The sequence below is a fragment of the Manis javanica genome, chromosome 3 (assembly GCF_040802235.1).
Source record: "Manis javanica isolate MJ-LG chromosome 3, MJ_LKY, whole genome shotgun sequence".
Taxonomy (NCBI): domain Eukaryota; kingdom Metazoa; phylum Chordata; class Mammalia; order Pholidota; family Manidae; genus Manis; species Manis javanica.
The window spans coordinates 154,369,770-154,392,563 of record NC_133158.1 but is presented as its reverse complement, the minus strand read 5'-3'; the positions used below and the strand labels follow the sequence as shown (position 1 = coordinate 154,392,563).

At 39.6% G+C, this 22,794-nt stretch overlaps 1 protein-coding gene across 1 annotated transcript in view; it reads right to left on the bottom strand.

The window, feature by feature from the left end:
- Positions 1-3,975: 3,975 nt before the first annotated feature.
- ANKUB1 (ankyrin repeat and ubiquitin domain containing 1) overlaps positions 3,976-22,794 on the bottom strand; it is a 39,043-nt gene continuing 20,224 nt past the window's right edge. The window contains exons 5-6 of the mRNA XM_017669563.3: positions 19,332-20,270; positions 3,976-4,968 (exon numbers count right to left, since the gene is read on the bottom strand). Coding sequence (XP_017525052.1) covers positions 4,839-4,968; positions 19,332-20,270 — 1,069 coding nt within the window. The 3' untranslated portion in view covers positions 3,976-4,838. The remainder of the gene's footprint in view (positions 4,969-19,331; positions 20,271-22,794) is intronic.

Genomic DNA, 22,794 nt, shown 5'->3' with positions numbered 1-22,794 from the left:
AACACCCTAGTATAATTATAGAACAACTTTTTGTTACCAAATGTCCTGTAGCAGTTTAGAGGAAGTTAACTGAGTAGAAAATCAAAAGTTTTTATTCCAGATCTGGCTCTGACACTTACTAATTGTAAGGCCTCCAACCAGTTGTTTTATATTACAACTCCAACTAGTTGTAAATTTAGTCTCTTCATTTGTAAAATGATGACTTCCCTTCTGTGCCATACAGGGTTGTTCTTATGCTCAGATGAACTAATAAATTCATATTAATAAATTGATTTCAGTGATAAAATCTAACAATAGATGAGCATGAAGCAACTGAAGAGTTTGTAAACTGAAGCATTTGTATTTTATCAGAGCAGATTTATGTGTACATTGAGAATACCATGTGCATGATCACCCTGGAACCCATTCATTTAATTCAACAAATATTTAGAGCACAATTTTTCAAAGGTTCAAGCACATGCTATGCTGTGGCAATTTGGAGATGAATAAAACAATGTCCTTGCCCTCTAGCAGGTGACAATAAATTTAAAATCAAGAAATTTCAATGCAGTGTGAGGAGTGCTAGTACTTGATGATTGAACAAAATGTTATGGAAGCTTCATACCAGTTAGGATGGCCAATATCCAAAAGACAAACAACAACAAATGTGGGCAAGGATGTGGAGAAAGGGGATCCCTCCTACACTGCTGGTGGGAATGTAAATTAGTTCAACCATTGTGGAAAGCAGTTTGGAAGTTCCTCAAAAAGCCAAAAATAGAAATACCATTTGACCCAGGAATTTCACGCCTAGAAATTTACCCTAAGAATGCAACAGCCCAGTTTGAAAAAGACATATGCACTCCTATGTTTATTGCAGCACTATTTACAATAGCCAAGAAATGGAATCAAGCTAAGTGTCCATCAGTAGATGAATGGATAAAGAAGATGTGGTACATACACACAATGGAATATTATTCAGCCATAAGAAGAAAACAAATCCTACCATTTGCAACAACATTGATGGAGCTAGAGGATATTATGCTTAGTGAAATAGGCCAAGCAGAGAAAGACAAATACCAAATGATTTCACTCATCTGTGGAGTAGAAGAACAGAGGAAAAACTGAAGGAACAAAACAGCAGCAGACTCACAGAACCCAAGAATGGACCAACAGTTACCAAAGGGAAAGGGACTGGGGATGGTGGGTATAAAGGAAGGAAGGAATAAGGGGGGGAAAGGGGCATTACGATTAACACACATAATGTCGTGGGGAGGAGACGGGGAAGGCAGTATAACAGAGACAAGTAGTGCTTCTATAGCATCTCAATATGCTGATAGACAGTGACTGTGATGGGGTATGTGGTTGGAACTTGATAATGGGGAGAGTCTAGTAACCATAATGTTGCTCATGTAATGGTATATTAATGATACAAAAAAAATGCTATGGGAGCATAAAGTAGCAATTAACTCTGATTTCAGTAAGATTCAGACTTAGAATAAATGTCACGGTATCCTCTGCTTGCTAATAAAAATGCTTTACTATTGTATGTATACACAATTATATAACATTATAAGTACATAAGATCTTAATACCACTTCATGCTATCTTACTCCTGGGTCTAAAGTGAGGAAAGAGTACTCAGCATTTTTTCAGTTGATTCTGGCAGGAAACAAGGTTTCATATCAATTTTCCTCTCACATTCTTTCATCATTTTTCTTTCTGCCTCCAACTCATTTAGCATCCTCTTTGCCCATATTCCTTTCTTCTTTTTAGGCATTTCAGCCCCCAAATTTTTGCATCAGGCATTTGCTTAGCTGTTTCAGTGATACAAAAAATATTATTATCTCTTGCAAGGAATTGCAGCTCAATTCAGCATACTGTCAGAGGCAACAGCATGGTGGCACCCATCATCACATGAACTGCCCTCTCATGAGTATGCAATTGGCAATGAATGTATGAATTAGTTCCTTAGATTTTTTTCATGATTTTAATTCACTTTTTCAATCGGATTATAAAATGCATACAGAAAAGGGAACAGGTAAAAAATATTCTTTTTTTAATTTTCTGAAATTGAGCAACACTTATTAACCCAGATCAAGAAACAGACTGTTACCAGCACCCCCAGAACCTCTACTGTACCCTCTTCCAGTCTCTATCTCTCTTACTGTCTCTACAGTCAATTAGTACCTGTATATATGCTGCCTTAAAACAACTCTTTAACATCAACTTTGTATTTTTCCCTTTGTATTAGCCTCCTATGTGACCTAATCTCATAACATCTCACTAGAAACTTACAGGTATTTTTAAAAATGAGCTTTAGGTTTTAGGTGCCTCTGACAGTTGTAATAGAATCTATCTTTAAAATCTTCCTATCAGATAGCACCAAAAAACATAAAATATTTAAGAGAAAAACATTAACAAGAGATTGGTAAAACCTTTACACTAAAAACTAAAAAACACTGATGAGAGAATTTAAGGAAGACTTAAATAAATAAGGACATATACCATGAATAGAGAACTATATCAGGAGTTTTAAGATTCAGTATTATTAAGGTATCAGTTCTGTGCCATCAAAATCCCAGAAGGCTTTTTTATAGAGAATGAAAAGTTCACTTAAAAATCTATGTGGAAATGCAAAAGACTGAGAATAGCCAGAGCAAACTTGGAAAAAGAACAGATCTAGAGAATTCATACTACTGGATTTCAAGATCCACTATTAAGCTACAGTAATTAAGAGAGTGTGGTATTAGTCTAAGTAAAAAGGTCAATGGAACAAACTAGAGACTCTGGAAGATAGATCTATACACATATTATAAATTAACTTCTGACAAAGGTGTCAAAGATTCAATGAGGGAAAGTCTTTTCAACTGTTGGTGCTATACCAATTTGATAAATTTTGAGAAGAAGATGAATCTTAATATTCACCTCACATCACACACAAATATATTTCAGATAGACTATAAATGTAACATAAAAGCTAAAACTATGAAACTTGTAGAAGAAAACATCTGAGAATATCTTCACAGCTTTGAGGTAGGCAGAAAGTTCTGAGGGAGGAAAAAGAAAGAAAAAAAGATAAATTATACTTCATTAAAGTTAAAAATGTTCCGTCTTCAAAAGACACCATTAATAAAATGATAAAGTGAGCCACAGACTGGGAAAAATATTTGCAATACATATATTTAACAGAGAATTTGTATCATGAGTATATAAAAAAATTCCCATAAACCAATAATTAAAAGATAAACAACCCAACATTTTAAATGAGAAAGAACTTCACACTTCACAAAAGGAGTCATACAAATGGCTAATAAGCCCATGAATAAGCATTCCCTATCATTAGTCATCAGGAAATTGCAAATTAAACCACACTGAAATGTCATGTTAAACGCACTAGAATAACCAAAAATCAAAACTCCTTATGACACCAAATTCTGGGGAGTATGTGAAGCAACCAGAACACTTATTCATTGTTAGTGAGAGCATAAAATCATAAAAGCACCTTGGAGTATTGTTAGGCAGTTTCTTATGTTAAGTGTACATTTACCCTATTACTAATTATTCCTCTTCTATGTTTTTGCCAAAAAGAATTGAAAGCATAGCATATGTTCATAACAGCTTTATTCACAATACCACAAAACTGGAGGCAACCAAAATGTACATACAATTGAAGAGATAGATTATGGTATGTCCACATGTGGAATACTATACAGTAATAAATAAGATCTAAGGAAGACCTGTATGAAGGAAGTACAGATATTAGAGTTATAAGATTTGGACCCATAACAATGCATAATATATCCAAAACATTAAATGACTGATGAAGAATTTAATCAAGAGAAGTAGAAACTGCAAAAAAGAAAAAGGAAATTAATAAATTAGAAAGCAAATATCCAATGGAAAGAGTTAATTAAAGTAATAGCTCATTGTAAAAAACTAGTAAAATTGATAAAACCAGTATAGGGCTGACTATTCATGACAAATATAAAAGGAGGGAGAACAAAAAAAAGTTACCAATATTGGGTATGAAAAAGGGAATATTACTACATAGAGAGAAAAAAAGAATGTACTACTGATACATGCAGCAATGTAAATAATCTCAAAGCATTAAGTTGAGCAAAATAACCCAGACACAAAAGTGAACAACGATATGATTCCTTAGGGAAATTTTATGCATGGAGTTAAAAATCAGAATAGTCACCTGTAGGGGATTGGGATAGACTTAGATATAAGAGCTTGAAGGAACTTTCTAGGGAAGTATTTACATCTTGATTGGGATAATGGTTACACAAATGTTTATATTTGTCAAAGCCATTGAATCTTACACTTAAGATCTATGCAGTTCACTATAAGTAAACTTTATTTCAATTTTAAAAAATGTAATAGAAAGCAATGTTTTAGCAGAAGTTCAAAAGATATCTAAGACCAGTACTAGACTAGCTGGTATTCATAACTCTCCTCGGTACTTCCTTTATATAGAACTTAAAAAATTTTATTTTTACTATGAACTAAATTAACATGGTTTAAAAACAAAAAGCATTAAACCCAGGAAAGGAAAAAAAGAGAAACAGTAAAAATTCTCTCCTGTACTCCTAATTACCCTAGCTGGTAGGTGAATACAATTCTCAGTTTCTTATGAATTCTTCTTCAGCTCTTTATGCAGAAGCAAATGTCCTAAATTTTCACTTAGGGTGATGGAATTCAAAAGACCAGGTGTTAAACATGGAATATCCTGTTGATAGGGATGCAGCATTAGAACTGTTGCTAGAAATTATAGCATTAGTTATTAGAAATGTTAACATTAGAACTGGGAGTTACAGTTTGACCAGGTCTTTGCCCACACTGGGGTTGTTTTGACTTCAAAGCATAATTTCTGGGGAATTTTCACATGCTGTCAGGCCGCCTTGGGTAGTCAGGTTAGAGATGCTCTTTCTGGCTAGAACTCTTGCTATTTCTAACTGCTGAAGCCATCGTTTCTCTTTAAAGGAACTGCAAGAGAACAAGATATAATTTATAAGGAGGTCCAATCTTTTTTTTTTAAATTTTTTATTCAGGTATGATTGATATACACTCTTATGAAGGTTTCACATGAAAAAACAATGTGGTTACTACATTTACCCAGATTATCAAGTCCCCACCCATACCCCAATGCAGTCACTGTCCATCAGTGCAGCAAGTTGCCAGAGATCCACTATGTCCCTTTTCTGTGCTACACTCTTCTCCCCGTGATCCCCCACACCATGTGTACTAAACATAATACCCCTCAGTCCCCTTCTCTCTCCCTCTCCACCCACCCTCCCACACCCCTCCCCTTTGGTAACCACTAGTTCATTCTTGGAGTCATAAGGAGGTCCAATCTTGCTCCATTTACAGCTGAAATGATAGAAATCTTTAAAATTTTTAAATCTATAAAAAAAGAAATCTTTAGGTTGATTTGTAGCTGTGGCTAGTTTATCTCATTACATGACAAACACTATTCTATGTGCTGAAGATATAAAAAGTGAACAAAATACACAAGGTCCCTGCCCTTACGGAACTTACATTCTAGGAAAAGACAAAAACACAAATAGAGGGCTAATAAAATATCAGACTGGTAGGACTATGAATAAAAACAGCAGGGCTAGAGAGAGGCGGTCAGGCTGGGCACCCGGTCAGGTCAGTTTCTTCTCTAACAGCCCCTGCCTCTTTGCCAGGCCCAGGCCCCGCTGTGAATATGTGGAAGTGGGTGAAGGTAGACATTTTTTCCTCAAGTCATCATTTCTGAGTCTCTGGCATTGACCCAGGAGAGGCAGACGTAGTTCCTGTTGCTTTGGAAGGCAAGGGCTACAAGCACCCTGGCCAACAGGGCTGTTGTGCTGCAGCAGCATGTTCCCTCCAACAGTTAGGTACTTGCTTGGGTTCTCTGAACACTATGCCCCACTTTAAATACATCTGCAAGCTCCTGAGAAGCCTGGGAGTTCCGGTAGCAGCCCGTGTCTCTCTGGAGGTGGGAGCAGAGCGCTACAGACTGTGTGTGGTGCCACAGAGGTGGCTGAGGGTATCCAGGAGCCCTGAACCTCACCCTGCTTTGATTAGCTCAAAAGACTGAACTTTTTTTCTCCTTTATATAAATTTCCCTCCAGTTTTATTGAGATATAAGAAGACATTCTTAAATCATTCATGATCCATCAAATTGTCTCCAGCCTGAGGGACTACACAGCAAAGCTCCTAGGCCTCCCTTCTGTCTTAACTTGGGGTAATGAAGGGATATAGGGTTCAAGGTGACTAAAAAGGACAACCAATTACATTTTCTACCAAGTAATGCTTGACTATGGCAAGGTTAGATACAAAACGAAGGCCCTTACAGAAAACTATTTCATTTCCTGTTTATAAATTTTCATGAAACAATCAAGTTGTACATACTTGTAATAGTGATAAGTTCTGTTTTTTAAGTGGTATATTTTCCAGTTAATATTATGTAGATATCTGTACTCTGTGAGTACCCTGCATTTACCCTCTCCCTTATTCCTTATCATATGCAATCCACCACCAACTCCTCTCAATTTCTTTCCTACATTTGCCTCCAACCCATGGACTCATCTCCATTATGCGTCACTCCTGTAGTGCATCTACGACTTGGACCCCTGTGGTTCTCCCTATCTGACTTCCAGAACTCATTCTAGTTCTCCTACATTGTAGCCAAAGTGGTGTTGAAAACATCCAAAGCTGATCAAGACAAACCCTTCAATCCTCTCATGTTTAGATTAAAACTGCCGGATCCTTCATATGGACCCCTGCCTACCTCTCCAGGTCTACCTCATACCTTTCTTCTTTCTCTTTGTTGTAACGCAGCTTTCTGTTTCACAAATGTCCCATGAACTGTAGCCAGGCCTTTGCACAAGCCATTTCCTCTATCTGGAGTACTCTTTCTTCACTCTTCCTTCACCTGGCTAATTTCTACTCATCCTTTCAATCTCAACTCAGACATTTTCTCAGAGAGGTCAAGGTCCATGTCAGAGACTTCCCTAGAACCACTCCCTCCAAGTTCCTCTCCTTCACAGCACTTTTCTCAGGAAGCCTCTGAAAATGCCCATAACACCCCACTGAACAGTTTGCTTCCCAAGGGCAGGGCTGTACCTGTGTTTGCTCTCTATGTTATGGGCTGATCAGCCATCTTGGTTGCTTAGAACTCAGAGATTTCCCAGTAAAACAAGACTTGCAGTGCTAAAACTTGGAAAAAACTAGTTTACCCACCCAACCACTATATCTAGTTACCCAACCACTGATCCAACCACTATATCACCAGCTTTATAAATGTTTGTTGAATGAATAACCATTAATAACCATTAATTGGGCCGTCATCCCAACCACCTGACTAAATCCTAGCATTTCTTTTCAGCATGAAAATTCTCAGCTCAGGGAGGGAAGGATGGTCTAACTATAAACACTTCTCCCTGGCTTCTGTGCAATCATTAAACAACTATTCATTGAGCCCTTACTATATGCCAGTACTGTGCCAGATACAAACTTGGATAAAAGAAATAAGGTTCTTGCCCACCTGGATGGGTCACAGAATTCAAGATTCCTCAACTGGAGGGCAAGTCTGGAGCCTGCACTGTTTGACAAGCTAGCCTGGGAGGCTGTACTCTCAGGTTTCAGTCAGCACTCTGGCCTGTGTATGAGGCTGAAGGCCCAGCTCATGCTTCCCTTTGCTGATCCTGTGGGGGCTTTCTCATCTAAAGCTGAGCTGAGAAGAGGATTCAATGCAACAGGTCTCCTGAACCCAGTGCTAACGAATGCACAAGAACAGGGACCTGCTCACTGTCTAGTTCCCTAGGGCCCACATGCTCACCTGGGCAAAATGGCAGGGTTTGCCAGTAACAGATCAGCAGAGTTTTAGCCTCTGCTCCCACCGTGCCCTGGCATCTAATGAAGGAGGAGGTTAGGGGAGGGACAGGGAGAGGGTAGTTTCTATCCTTGAAGAATCAAAGAGAGAAAATATCTGCTCCACCCCCATTTTAAGGCAGGCCTTGTCCCACTAGAGCCACCAGCTGAATTGCACCAAACTTGTCTTGGTTAAGGTAGGGTCGGTCACTTCTCATGGGAGGCTGACTCGTTACCTGGAACCACACAGACTGGCCCCAGAGACTTTGTGAGGTCCTCTCCGTCACTCCCCCATTACAATTTCCTCTGGTTTGGCCCCTCCTAGCTGGACATTTGTAATTAACTCAAAAGTAGCCTCTCATACTCTCTCTATAAATGGATATAATTTGGTATGACCTTTTAGAAAGGTAACTCAGCCATATGCATATGTTCTTTGAACAAACCATTTCACCTCAATGTAAGTACCTCTAGAAATACTTCTTCAAATGAATAAGCATTATATCTGAAAAGCCATATGTATATGTTCTTTGAACAAACTATTTCACTTCAATGTAAGTACCTATAGAAATACTTCCTCAAATGAATAAGCATTATATCTGAAAAGATCTATCACACCACTGCTATCATGGTGAAAAACTGGAAACAACTTGGATGTAAATCAAGATGGGGCTAGTTAAATAACTTATTATATGTGACACAGTGGAATTCTAGCAGCCTTTAGAAAGAGTGAAGCAGTTTGCTCTTGCAAGTGTGGAAAGATTTGACAGATATGGTTGAAAGATATATAGTTGGGGATAATAAATAGAGTAAAATCCCTTTTATGATATAAAGGACATGAACATATACATATCTCGCATCCATATATTGAGATACAGAAAAGTTCTAGGAGGCTACAAACCAAATAGGAGTAATGATACCTTCTGGGATGTGTGAGAGGGGAGAGGAGTGGTAGGATGGATGGAGACGTAGATATTGATTTTACTTAATATATTCCTATGTTGTTTGGGTGTTTCCCAGAAAGCACATATCGCTGTATTTTGTGATTAAAATTTTTTTCAAGGGAAAAATAGTCCATCGTTCAGCTTTCCCTTCTGTACCAACACTGCCTATAGGCTACACAGACTTCTGCTCCACCTCCCCATTTGTTTTCTCCCCACCTCAAACTCTCCTGTGCTCCTAGTTCCCCAACAGCTAGGCCACTTATCCAGAGGCCTTTGGGGAGGAATTATCCCTACTTTAAGAGTGAAGATTAGGGACATGATAGGCCAAGCAGGTTTATCCCTGTATTCGATTTCCTAGCCTGAGGCAAACACCCTCATCAGCTAGTCTAAACTTGCGGCAAAGTGCCCTACCCCATCCCTGTTACTTTTTATAAAAACAGCAAGGAGAGAGCTCTCTCCTGTAATCAGGAGCATGCGAGCTGAGCACATAGGAGTCACCCTGGGGGAGTTCTATCTGTTCTCAGTCCAGTCAGCAATTCTGGACCAATCCTCCACATTTGAATCTTCACTAAACTGGCCTGCTAAGTCACATAAACCTCACTGGAATTGGACAGTAAGTGATAAAGAAGAGTGCTTTCTAGGCACACCTTGGAGATAGTCTCTGATCTGTATAAAGTTCCTTTAACTATAATTAATAATTTCTTATATCTGGGAGGGGTTACTGACTGAGGGAACTTTGTAGGGTACTGGAAACATTTTGCATCTGATGTGAGTGGTTATACAGATATCTACAAATGTAAAAACCCAATGAGCCATACATCTGAGATAAATGTTCCTTATGTAATTTACTATATATTTCATACTTCAATTTCTTCCCCCGAAAGCACTACACACAATAGACACTGGCAGTCTTTCTCACCCCAAACTTGTGCATATGCCCACCTTAAACACAGATTTTTTGCACATTGCTATTCTGCTTAGCACTGCACTGGGCCATAATAAGGAATGCTTGGATGGTTGAAAATTAAACTAATTTTTAACATGCATTTGTTGATAAAACTCAGCAGTTTTTCCTCTCATGTTTACAGCCTGATTTTTAAGATGGGCTGCATAATTTTTTCAATATACCATGCTCTAGTATTTTTCTAGATTTTTAGATTATCTCTTCACATGCATTCTAGTCACAGATACCTCACAAATTACAAAGATCTAAACTGTTCTACAGTGTCTTTATTTACTGTCTATCTCATTGTGCTGGATCTTGAATTTTGCCAGTTTTGTACCCCAAATCACTCTCACCACTAGGTGGCAACAACCTACCTGAAATAAACACCCATCAGAAAGGCAACCAAAGTTAATGAACCTTGTGTATATTTTCCTTCTCATTACATTGAGTAAAAGGAAAAGCCACTCATAAATCGCTATTTCTACTGGAATATTGGCACCCAATAATACCTCATAAGTAAATGGATGGGACCTGAGATCTTATCTGAGTTGTGTTCTCAGTGAAATCTCATGACCAGTATATGTTTTCTCTTATGAGATGAATATGCCTGAAAAATCCACTTCTGATACACTTGTCTATGTCTTTAAATGTGATAATGGATTACTTAAAAAATTTTCCTTAACTACTGTTGGGAGCCGGGGCTATGTCCCTTCCCCCACGTCTGAACGCAGCATGGGAAAGCACAAGCTTGAGAGCAACCGGTGCAGTCCTTGGAAGTTATCTGCTCACAAAAACATATCTTGTCCTTGAAGATGGGCCAAGACTCCTCACTCTGAAAATAGGGAGACCTTGAGGATGTGTGAAAACACCTCCCCGCCAGCGCCACCTAAGGTCCAATTATCTCCTGACCCACCCCTTACTTGCTACTTGTATAAATTGAGCCTGTAAACAATAAACTTCGCCAGCTTGATCAGACATCCTGTCTTGCTGGTCATTCTTTGTGTCCCCTGCTTGTCTCATTTCTGCAGGCGTCTCCGGCACACTCCACGTTTGTCCCGCGGGCCGGGACAAACTACTAATTTCAATTGTATTACTCTGTCCAATATAGATCTCCCCCAGCCTGTGGATCTTGCCCAGTAAGTTAACTGAAGTCTTTATGGGGCCGTTTGACATTAAATTGCTCCCTTCCTTCCTTCCACTTTCATTAACATCCAGTCTTCTGTGACACTTTTGATGTCTCTTCTCACATTTCAAGTTTCCCCATTCTTCCTTTAAATATAATTAATAATTTCTTATTAGTTAAAAAGAAAAAGAAAAGGGGGGTGGAGCAAAGATGGCGGCGTGAGTAGAGCAGTGGAAATCTCCTCCCAAAACCACATATATTTATGAAAATATAACAAAGACAACTCTTCCTAGACTAGAGACCAGAGGACACAGGACAACATCGAGACAACATCCACACCTGCGAGAAACCAGTGCCTCGTGAAGGGGGTAAGATACAAGTCCCAGCTCAGTGGTACCCGAGCGCCCCTCACCCCAGATCCCGGCAGGAGGAGATGAGTCAGAGCAGGGAGGGAGAGGGACCCCAGGACTGCTGAACACCCAGCCCCAGCCATCTGCACCAGAGCGCAGACACAGTGCATGCGTGGGGTCCTGGATACTAGGGAAACAGGGTAGCAGGACCGGTGAGTGGGTGCCTGAGGCCGGCACCAGGGGACAAAGAAAAGCGAGCGGATTTACTTTTTATTTATTTATTTATTTTAATTAATTAATTAATTAATTTTTTGCAAGTGCTTTTTTGGAAGTCTTAAAGGGACAGGGACCCCAAAACTGGATGGAAATGTCCCGGGACACTTAGTACAGCAGCAGGGAATCTGGGAATCTCTGGGCACTCTAACCCCCTGGGCTGCAGGGAGTAAGGAGGCCCCTCACGGAGATAAATTGCCTCCCGGCCATACCCCCTCCAACGCAGCTCCATCATATGGGAGAAGCGGCCTGAGGCAGGTCACACCCACAGCAACAGCAGAGATAAGCTCCATAGCAGCCAGGCAAGGATCAGAAGCCCTTTCTGCACGCAGCTGCCCAGCACATGCCACTAGAGGTCGTTATTCTCCCAGGAGAGGAAGGCCACAAACAAACAAGAAGGGAATTTCTTCCAGCTGTCACTCATGCCAGCTCTGCAAACTATATCTATCACCATGAAAAGGCAAAATTACAGGCAGACAAAGATCACAGAGACAACACCAGAGAAGGAGACAGACCTAACCAGTCTTCCTGAAAAAGAATTCAAAATAAAAATCATAAACATGCTGATGGAGATGCAGAGAAATATACAAGAGCTAAGGGATGAAATCCAGAGGGAGATCACAGATGACAGGAAGGAGATTACAGAAGTGAAACAAACTCTGGGAGGATTTATAAGCAGAGTGGATAAGATGCAAGAGGCCATTGATGGAATAGAAACCAGGGAACAGGAACACATAGAAGCTGACACAGAGAGAGATGAAAGGATCTCCAGGAATGAAACAATTTTAAGAGAACTGTGTGACCAATATCCGTATTATAGGGGTACCAGAAGAAGAAGAGAGAGAAAAAGGGATAGAAAGTGTCTTTGAAGAAATAATTGCTGAAAACTTCCCCAAACTGGGGGAGGAAATAATCAAACAGACCATGGAAATACACAGAACTCCCAAACAGAAAGGACACAAGGAGGACAACACCAAGACACATAATAATTAAAATGGCAAAGATCAAGGACAAAGAAAGAGTTTTAAAGGCAGCTAGAGAGAAAAAGGTCACATATAAAGGAAAACCCATCAGGCTAACATCAGACTTTTCAACAGAAACCTTACAGGCCAGAAGAGAATGGCATGATATATTTAATGAAATGAAACAGAAGGGCCTTGAACCAAGGATACCGTATCCAGCATGATTATCATTTAAATATGATGGAGGGATTAAACGATTCCCAGACAAGCAAAAGTTGAGGGAATTTGCCTCCCACAAATCACTTCTACAGGGCATCTTACAGGGACTGCTCTAGATGGGAGCACTCCTAAAAAGAGCACAGAACAAAACACCCAACATATGAAGAATGGAGGAGGAGGAATAAGAAGGGAGAGAAGAAAAGAATCTCCAGACATTGTATATAACAGCTCAATAAGCAGGCTAAGTTAGGCGGTAAGATACTAAAGAGGCTAACCTTGAACCTTTGGTAACCACGAATCTAAAGCCTGCAATGGCAATAAGTACATATCTCTCAATAGTCACCCTAAATGTAAATGGACTTAATGCACCAATCAAAAGACACAGAGTAATAGAATGGATAAAAAAGCAAGACCCATCTATATGCTGCTTACAAGACACTCACCTCAAACCCAAAGACAAGCACAGACTAAAAGTCAAGGGATGGAAAAACATATTTCAGGCAAACAACAGAGAAGAAAGCAGGGGTTGAAGTACTAATATCAGACAAAATAGACCTCAAAACAAAGAAAGTAACAAGAGATAAAGGACACTACATAATGATAAAGGGCTCAGTGCAACAAGAGGGTATAACCATTCTAAATATAGATGCACCCAACACAAGAGCACCAGCATATGTGAAACAAATACTAACAGAACAGAAGGGGTAAATAGACTGCAATGCATTCATTTTAGGAGACTTCAACATGCCACTCACCCCAAAGGATAGATTCACCGGGCAGAAAATAAGTAAGGCACTGAACAACACAGTAGAACAGATGGAACTAATAGACATCTATAGAACTCTACATCCAAAAGCAACAGGATATACATTCTTCTCAAGTGCACATGGAACATTCTCCAGAATAGACCACATACTAGCCCACAAAAAGAGCCTCAGTAAATTCCAAAATATTGAAATCCTACCAACCAACTTTTCAGACCACAAAGGTACAAAACTAGAAATAAATTCTACAAAGAAAACAAAAAGGCTCACAAACACATGGAGGCTTAACAACATGCTCCTAAATAATCAATGGATAAATGAACAAATTAAAATAGGGATCAAGGAATATATGGAAACAAATGACAACAACAACACAAAACCCCAACTTCTGTGGGACGCAGCGAAAGCAGTCTTAAGAGGAAAGTATATAGCGATCCAGGCACACTTGAAGAAGGAACAACAATCCCAAATGAATAGCCTAACATCACAATTATTGAAACTGGAAAAAGAACAAATGAGGCCTAAAGTCAGCAGAAGGAGGGACATAATAAAGATCACAGAAGAAATAAAATTGAGAAGAACAAAACAATAGCAAAAATCAATGAAACCAAGAGCTGGTTCTTTGAGAAAATAAACAAAATAGATAAGCCTCTAGCCAAACTTATTAAGAGAAAAAGAGAATCAACACAAATCAACAGAATCAGAAATGAGAATGGAAAAATCATGAGATTCCACAGAAATACAAAGAATTATTAAAGACTACTATGAAAACCTATATGCCAACAAGCTGGAACACCTAGAAGAAATGGACAACTTCCTAGAAAAATACAACCTTCCAAGACTGACGAAGGAAGAAACACAAAAGTTAAACAAACCAATTACGAGCAAAGAAATTGAAATGGTAATCAAAAAAACTACCCAAGAACAAAACCCCCAGGCCGAACGGATTTACCTCTGAATTTTATCAGACACACAGAGAAGACATAATACCCATTCTCCTTAAAGTTTTCCAAAAAATAGAAGAGGAAGGAATACTCCCAAACTCATTCTATGAAGCCAACATAACCCTAATACCAAAACCATGCAAAAACCCCACCAAAAAAGAAAATTACAGACCAATATCCCTGATGAATGTATTTGCAAAAATACTCAATAAAATCTTAGCAAACTGAATTCAAAAATATATCAAAAGGATCACACACCATGACCAAGTGGGATTCATCCCAGGGATGCAAGGATGGTACAACATTCGAAAATCCATCAACATCATCCACCACACCAACAAAAAGAAAGCCAAAACCACATGATCATCTCCATAGATGCTGAAAAAGCATTTGACAAAATTCAACATCCATTCATGATAAAAACTCTCAGCAAAATGGGAATAGAGGGCAAGTACCTCAACATAATAAAGGCCATATATGATAAACCCACAGCCAACATTATGCTGAACAGTAAGAAGCTGAAAGCTTTTCCTCTGAGATCGGGAACTAGACAGGGATGCCCACTCTCCCCACTGTTGTTTAACATAGTACTGGAGGTCCTAGCCATGGCAATCAGACAAAACAAAGAAATACAAGGAATCCAGATTGGTAAAGAAGAAGTTAAACTGTCACTATTTGCAGATGACATGATATTGTACATAAAAAACCCTAAAGACTCCACTCCAAAACTACTAGAACTTATTGTGGAATACAGCAAAGTTACAGGATACAAAATTAACACACAGAAATCTGTAGCTTTCCTATACACTAACAATGAACCAATAGAAAGAAAAATCAGGAAAACAATTCCATTCACAATTGCATCAAAAAGAATAAAATACCTAGGAATAAACCTAAACAAAGAAGTGAAACACCTATACCCTGAAAACTACAAGTCACTCTTAAGAGAAATTAAAGGGGACACTAACAAATGGAAACTCATCCCATGCTCGTGGCTAGAAAGGATCAATATCATCAAAATGGCCATCCTGCCCAAAGCAATATACAGATTTGATGCAATCCCTCTCAAATTACCAGCAACATTCTTCAACGAAGTGGAACAAATAGTTCAAAAATTCATATGGAAACACCAAAGACCCCCAAATAGCCAAAGCAATCCTGAGAAAGAAGAATAAAGTAGGGGGGATCCAACTTCCCAACTTCAAGCTCTACTACAAAGCCATAGTAATCAAGACAATTTGGTACTGGCCCAAGAACAGAGCCATAGACGGGTGGAACAGATTAAAGACTCCAGACATTAACCCAAACATATATGGTCAATTAATATTTGATAAAGGAGCCATGGACATACAATGGCGAAACGACAGTCTCTTCAACAGATGTGGCTGGCAAAACTGGACAGCTACATGTAGGAGAATGAAACTGGACCATTGTCTAACCCCATACACAAAAGTAAATTCAAAATGGATCAAAGACCTGAATGTAAGTCATGAAACCATAAAACTCTTAGAAAGAAACATAGGCAAAAACCTCTTAGACATAAACATGAGTGACCTCTTCTTGAACATATCTCCCTGGGCAAGGAAAACAAACAGTAAAAATGAACAAGTGGGACTATATTAAGCTGAAAAGCTTCTGTAGAGCAAAAGACACCATCAATAGAACAAAAAGGTACCCTACAGTATGGGAGAATATATTTGTAAATGACAGAGCTGATAAAGGCTTGACGTCCAAAATATATAAAGAGCTCACCCACCTCAACAAACGAAAAACAAATAATCCAATTAAAAAATCGGCAGAGGAAGTGGACAGTTCTCCAAAAAAGAAATACAGATGGCCAACAGACACATGAAAAGATACTCTACATCGCTAATTATCAGAGAAATGCAAATTAAAGCCACGATGAGGTATCACCTCACAAAAGTAAGGATGGCTACCATCCAAAAGACAAACAACAATAAATGTTGGTGAGGTTGTGGAGAAAGGGGAACCCTCCTACACTGCTGGTGGGAATGTATATTAGTTCAACCATTGTGGAAAGCAGTATGGAGGTTCCTCAAAATGCTCAAAACAGACCTACCATTTGACCCAGGAATTCCACTCCTAGGAATTTACCCTAAGAATGCAGCACTCAAGTTTGAAAAGGACAGATGCACCCCTATGTTTATCACAGCACTATTTACAATAGCCAAGAATTGGAAGCAACCTAAGTGTCCATCAGTAGATGAATGGATAAAGAAGATGTGGTACATATATACAATGGAATATTATTCAGCCATAAGAAGAAAACAAATCCTACCATTTGCAGCAACATGGATGGAGCTAGAGGCTATTATGCTCAGTGAAATAAGCCAAGCAGAGAAAGAGAAATACCAAATGATTTCACTCATCTGTGGAGTATAAGAACAAAGGAAAAACTGAAGGAACAAAACAGCAGCAGAATCACAGAACCCAAGAATGGACTAACAGGTATCAAAGGGAAAGGGACTGGGGAGGATGGGTGGGTAGGGAGGATAAGGAGGTGAAGAAGAAGGGGGGTATTACAATTAGCATGCATAATGGGGGGGTGGGAGAAAGGCGAGGGCTGTACAACACAGAGAAGACAAGTAGTGATCATACAACATTTTGCTATGCTGATGGACAGTGACTGTAAGGGCATTTGTGGGGGGAACCTGGTATAGGGGAGAGCCTAGTAAACATAATGTTCTTCATGTAATTGTAGATTAATGATAACAAAAAAAAGAAAAGAAAGGGAAGATTACTCCCTGATAGGATAAAACTAACTGCAAATCACTGATTAATGTATTCTTTAAATAGCCTTAACTTTGATCATTTAAAGGGTGTCAGATGATCAGCTATGGAAGTACATTTTTCTGATAATATTCCTTTCTCTTAAAAAAAAAAAAAGGCAGTTCCTGTGTGGTGATCTCCAATAAGTTCTTCACAATGGTATAATGGGCATATCAAAGTGTGGGCAAAGGGTTTGTTTGTGTTTATACAGAGGATCAAAGCCTAATTTGGCTACCCAGAAAATGAATTAAGATACGATATGAAGAGGAACCTCCAACATCAAGATTCTCTGGAAGAGTCACTCCCGAAGATGATCATCAAAAAACCTCAACAAAGATCCTGGAACTGTTGCAGTTGTAGCTGCATTCATCCCACTGGTTCCTGGACTTGCCATTGGAATGAAGAAGGAGATATCTAAGCTGGCCTGTGCATACAGTAAAACAACAAATTTGACTGGATCTGTACTGTCGGAACTCAACCAAGAATTAGGAGAAGTGCAAGTTGCAGCGCTCCAAAATCTTGCGACTGTAGACTATCTACTGTTAGAAGAACATATGGGATGTGAACAGTTCCCAGGAATGTGTTAATTTGTCTGATTTTTCTCAAAATATTCAAATTCAGTTAGACAATACTCATCATATCATTGATAAGTTTTCACAAATGCCTAGGGTGCCTAACTGGTTTTCTCGGTTTCACTGGATATGGCTGGTAATTGTAGGTCTGCTTTGGTTATGTAGCTGTATTCCTATTATGTTAATGTATGCACGCAATTTAATTAGTAATTTGAAACCTATACATGCTTATGTTACACTACAAGAAGATATGTCAAAGAAATAATCAAACTTCCCATGTTTTCCTCCATCTGATACTTCTATTGCTTCTCTTCTTCCTTCATAATTACAACCCTTAAGTAGAATTCATGCCTCATATCGAAATTACTGAGTATCATAATTCTTCCAAGTGGTAAAGATACCTCAAGACAAATGCTGGGCATAGAAGCCACAGGGCATAAATCTGCAAAAAAGTAAGAAGCCAACCTTTTCAAACAATATTGCTTTTCTCTCACTTGCCAACTTTACATCTCCCTGTATGGCCCAGAAGATGACTGGTTAGCCAGAGACAGGTAAGATTCCTTAAGGGAGGAACAACCTAAGACAGGCACAGTCGCAGGGGGGCCATCAGGTGAGAAATTGGGGATCAACAGAGGTGAGGCTTAGAACCTCATCCCCCTGTTTTGAGAGAAATCTTGTGCATCCATGGATGTTTTGGTGGCCTTGTCTAGCTTGTATTAATACTTAGTCTACAGGCACACACCTGATCATCTACATTTGCCCTGTTACAGCACTAAACTGTTTTCTACCTTTATCTTGCATCTACGTACCACTTCAGCATTTTATTAAAAATAATAATAATAATAATAATAAGGAAGAAATGTGGGATTCACATACAAATCAAGTATAAAAGTCAAATGAATAATCATAATTGACCTGATTGTTTATAGTTCATGATGTGTGATCAAAACAGAAAGTTTCTGTGATGACTGCCCTTGCACTGTTCACCATGTAAGAACGTATTCACTATGTAAAAACTTGTTCACCATGTAAAAACTTGTTCATTATGCTTCAGAAGATTGTAGACTGTTGAGAATTAGGCTTGGGGTTGATTAATGATTGTGCATTGAGTCCCCTATACAGAATTTTATTGTTGTTAACAACCACTTGATCAATAAATATGAGAGATGCCCTCTCAAAAAAAAACAAACCCAAAAAAACCCCCCCAAAAACACAACAACAACAAAAAAATGAACTACACTGAACAGAAATTAAAAAAAAAAAAAAGAAAGAAAGAAAGGAAAAAAAAGAAACTTGTCAATCTGTCCAAGGGACAAACCTTGTCCAACCTGTCAAGGGACCTTGTTAATTGATACCACTCTTCACTACATCTCTTTTCTTCCTGAAAGCTGGAGGAGTAAAGTACTACACAGATTGGATTGGCCAACAAATCAGTTCATTTTGTCCTAGACACAAGGCTAAGATGAAGTCCTTGAAGGTGGGTACTGATGCATTAGAACAACCTGTTCTAAACTCTATGGAATGGTAGGGATTCATGGACCTTTCCCTGCCCCAGATCTGCCCTATTAAAGATTTGCCTTTGTAAGTTTCAAGAAAAAATGTTACCTGGCCACAGCTAAGCAGTAGATGGCGTTCTCCCTTGGTGTCTTCCCACTGTGCTCTGAGAAAGAGGCGAAGGAGGATTTGAATACCCAGTCAGCACTGGGTGTTGCATAGTAAAATGATGGGTGTGAATAGGCCACTCTTGAAACTGGAGGGAGCGGGAGCTGGGGGAGATACGTATTTTTTAAAAGCTTTTCTTTTTTCCTTGCTATGATAGTAATATTTTCCTGACTTTGCTGTTGATGTCTCTGTAATTCAGAGAATGTATTTGCATCTACCAGAGGAGGAAATTTGAGGGCTTCTTGTCTTGTGTTCTGCTGAGAAATTGCTGAAGGATCGACAGGTTTCCTGCTTGCAGTTTGGTTGCCCAGAGTTGGTAGCTTGCCCACAGGGCTTTGTGAGTTCTTGTTCCCAGCCTTATGCCAGCTCTTGGAGGTCATTTTCGGTTTGGTGAAACCATCCACCACCACAGTGTCTCCAACTTTCTCCCCAAAGACCCTTGCTCTGCAAAGCTGACTTTTATTAAAGTTGTGACTCTGAGCTCTGAGGACCCATTGTTTTATTCTAACATAAATCCTCATGGGGACTGAAATTTTTGGAAAAGAAACCGTGGACCACATTTTACTCAATAAATATAATACACAGTCTTTATGCTGGTGTTTGAATGCAATGGTCAGGGGAATTTGGCCTGATAAATTTTTGCATTCCAGGCACAGCACGCTGCAGTTGACAAAGGCCTTCAGAATCAACAGTTGGCCGGCTTCTGCTGCTGCATGAATGGGGCATTTAGAGACATCTGCATGAAGGGCTTCGTGGCACCATACTCGACAGGGGTGAACACCGACTGCTTCATAGGGCCTTGCGCCCTGCTTCAGGGCCCATTCTGTGAGCTCGACGTACCCGTAAAAGGCAGCAATGTACAGGGCTACCCTTTTCTGATACCTGAACAAAAGAAAGAAGTAGGGGTAGGGCTGTTTAGTAAGTCAGCAAATAGACAATGGTAGTTACACTAAATACCTATGAAACATTCTAGTTAAAATGTTTATTTCTTCCTAATTTTTAACCTAAAATATCTTCAGGAAAGGCAGGTAGTAATATACAGGTTAAATGGCACAGATCCTGTTTATACATGTTATTCTACTATGTGCATGTAAATAAACTCATTTCCTTGGAGTAGTTTTCTTTCTTAAGAAAATCAAATGCTCCGGAAAAATATCAAGGTTTATATTAATTGGGAAAGTATTTCAAGAAATGCAGCATACTTTAGAAATTTGAAAGTCTTGTGTGTTTGTTTTTCTTTTCTAACAGTCCTTATTTTCTGGCTTCTCAAAACATTTACCGCTACTCTGATGGACACCACTAGGTCGCGCCCACGAGCACCACCGCCAACGCCCTTGTCTCCTAACCAGCCTCCCACTGCCTCTTATCCCCCTACAGGCTTTTCCTCACACAGTGCTCAGTGACCCTTTTATTCCCTAAATTGGAGGTTACCTATCCTCTGCCCCAAACCTTCCATCAGCCTCCCACTGCAATTGAAATTCTAACTCCTCACCTTGGTCTACAAGGCCCCTGGTCATTTGGCCTCTGTCCCCTCTCCCACCCCATTTCCCACAACTTCTCTTCTCTTACACTGCACTGGAGCCACACTGGCCTTCCTACTGTCCCTCCAGGACCCCACAAGGTATTAGTTGAATGATTAGTGAAGGCTGCTCAGAGAAATAAGAATTAGGGGAGCAAATCTAGACAGGGTCCCACCAGGTATTGTTCAGGATATACTTGGGCAGGGCTATCTGACCCCACGGTAGAGACAGAGACAACCGCTGACCTGGCATCACCCAAAATCTGCTGTGCGTAACTAATTCTCTGGTGTCTGACTGCATGCTCACCACACCATCTTCTGGTGTGCGTGCAGCTTCCCATGTAACTTTCCTGTATGAGGAAACTGGTCTGCTCAGAACATGTGTCTCTAGGACCCTCTGGCAGTTAGATTATTATAGCTAACTAGAGTTATATGTTAATATACTGGTATTTTGGTTCACATATCAATTTCTTTTGAAGTTTGTTAGTGCAAATCAACATCTCTGAATTTGATCAGGTTTTTTCAATTTGTGGAGAAGAGCTCTTTCTGGATGGACTAACTGGTCTCTGCTTTCATCCTCAGCACCCATATGGGAGCTAAAGGCACTCCTGTTATGGAGACTAGTTCATTTTGCCTCCAAATGTAACTTTTCACGGTCTGTCCGCTTAGCCCCACCTCTTGCTGTCGTGAGCCTGTTTCAGACCACCACCATCTCCTGACTGTCCCTGTATCCCTGCGTGCCTCCTCTGCCTGCAGCCAGAGCCAACATTCTAAAAGGGAGATCTCATCAGGGGCTGTCTCTACCTTCCATGTCTTCCCAACACCTAAAAGATAAAGCCCAAATTTCCTTACATTCCTCCAGGGGTCTACATGAGCTGGCCTCTTCTTATCTTTGTAGCCTCTGGCCACTAGCTCCCTCTCACTCTGTGATCAGCCACGTGGATCTTCTTTCAGTTCCTTGTATCTATTCTCTTGCCCCTGGGGTCTTTGTACTTGGTGGTTCCATCTGTTTTGGAACATCTTTTTCTTCTCCCTACTGTTTACCTGAGTACCAGCCCTTGGGGTCTCCACATCAATTCCTTTTCTCTGGATGCTTTACCTGAGTCCCTAAGTCTAGTTAGTTGTCTATATTATACACCCCCAAATGAGCATTGTCATATTACTTTTCATACTGAATGGTAATGATGACGACAACTATTATCTATATCCTGTTTACCTTGTGCCAGGCAGCCCTTTACATTTCTTATGACTACTGGTCATTCAATCTTTTAAAATAGTTCTACGAGATAGATACTACTATTATTCCCATTTTATAGAAGAGAAAACTGAAGTACAGGATGACTATATAACTTGCCCAAGTTCATAGAACTAAACACCGAGGGAGTAGGGCTTTGAACCTAAGCAGATCGTCCCTGGAGTTTATATTCCCAAACATTTTATAGTTCTGCTTTTCCAGGAATTGGTCACTTGTTTCTGTTTCCCCTACTGGACCGTAAGCTTGCTTAAGGTGGGGACCATATCTTGTTTATTGCTATATTCCTGGGATCTTGCATAGTACATAGTAAATGCTCAATAGATATCTATTGATTGGGTGGAGGGATGAAAGGAGCTTTTCAGTCTGGTCATTGATTGACATTCTCTGGGCTCTTAGATTTTATTTAAAGATTCAGCCAAAAGGAAATGGTTAAGCCTATGAACACTAGAGTTAGATTGTTGGGAATCCAGCACCCAGCTGTGCCCTTGCAAACTGTGTGACATTGGTCAGATTTCCTAATATCAGTTTCCTTGTCTGTAAAATAAGATAAAATAGTATCTACCTCATAAAGCTGTTATAAGTATAAAAGTAGGTAATAAATACGACAGTGTCTTGGTACTCAATAAATATGC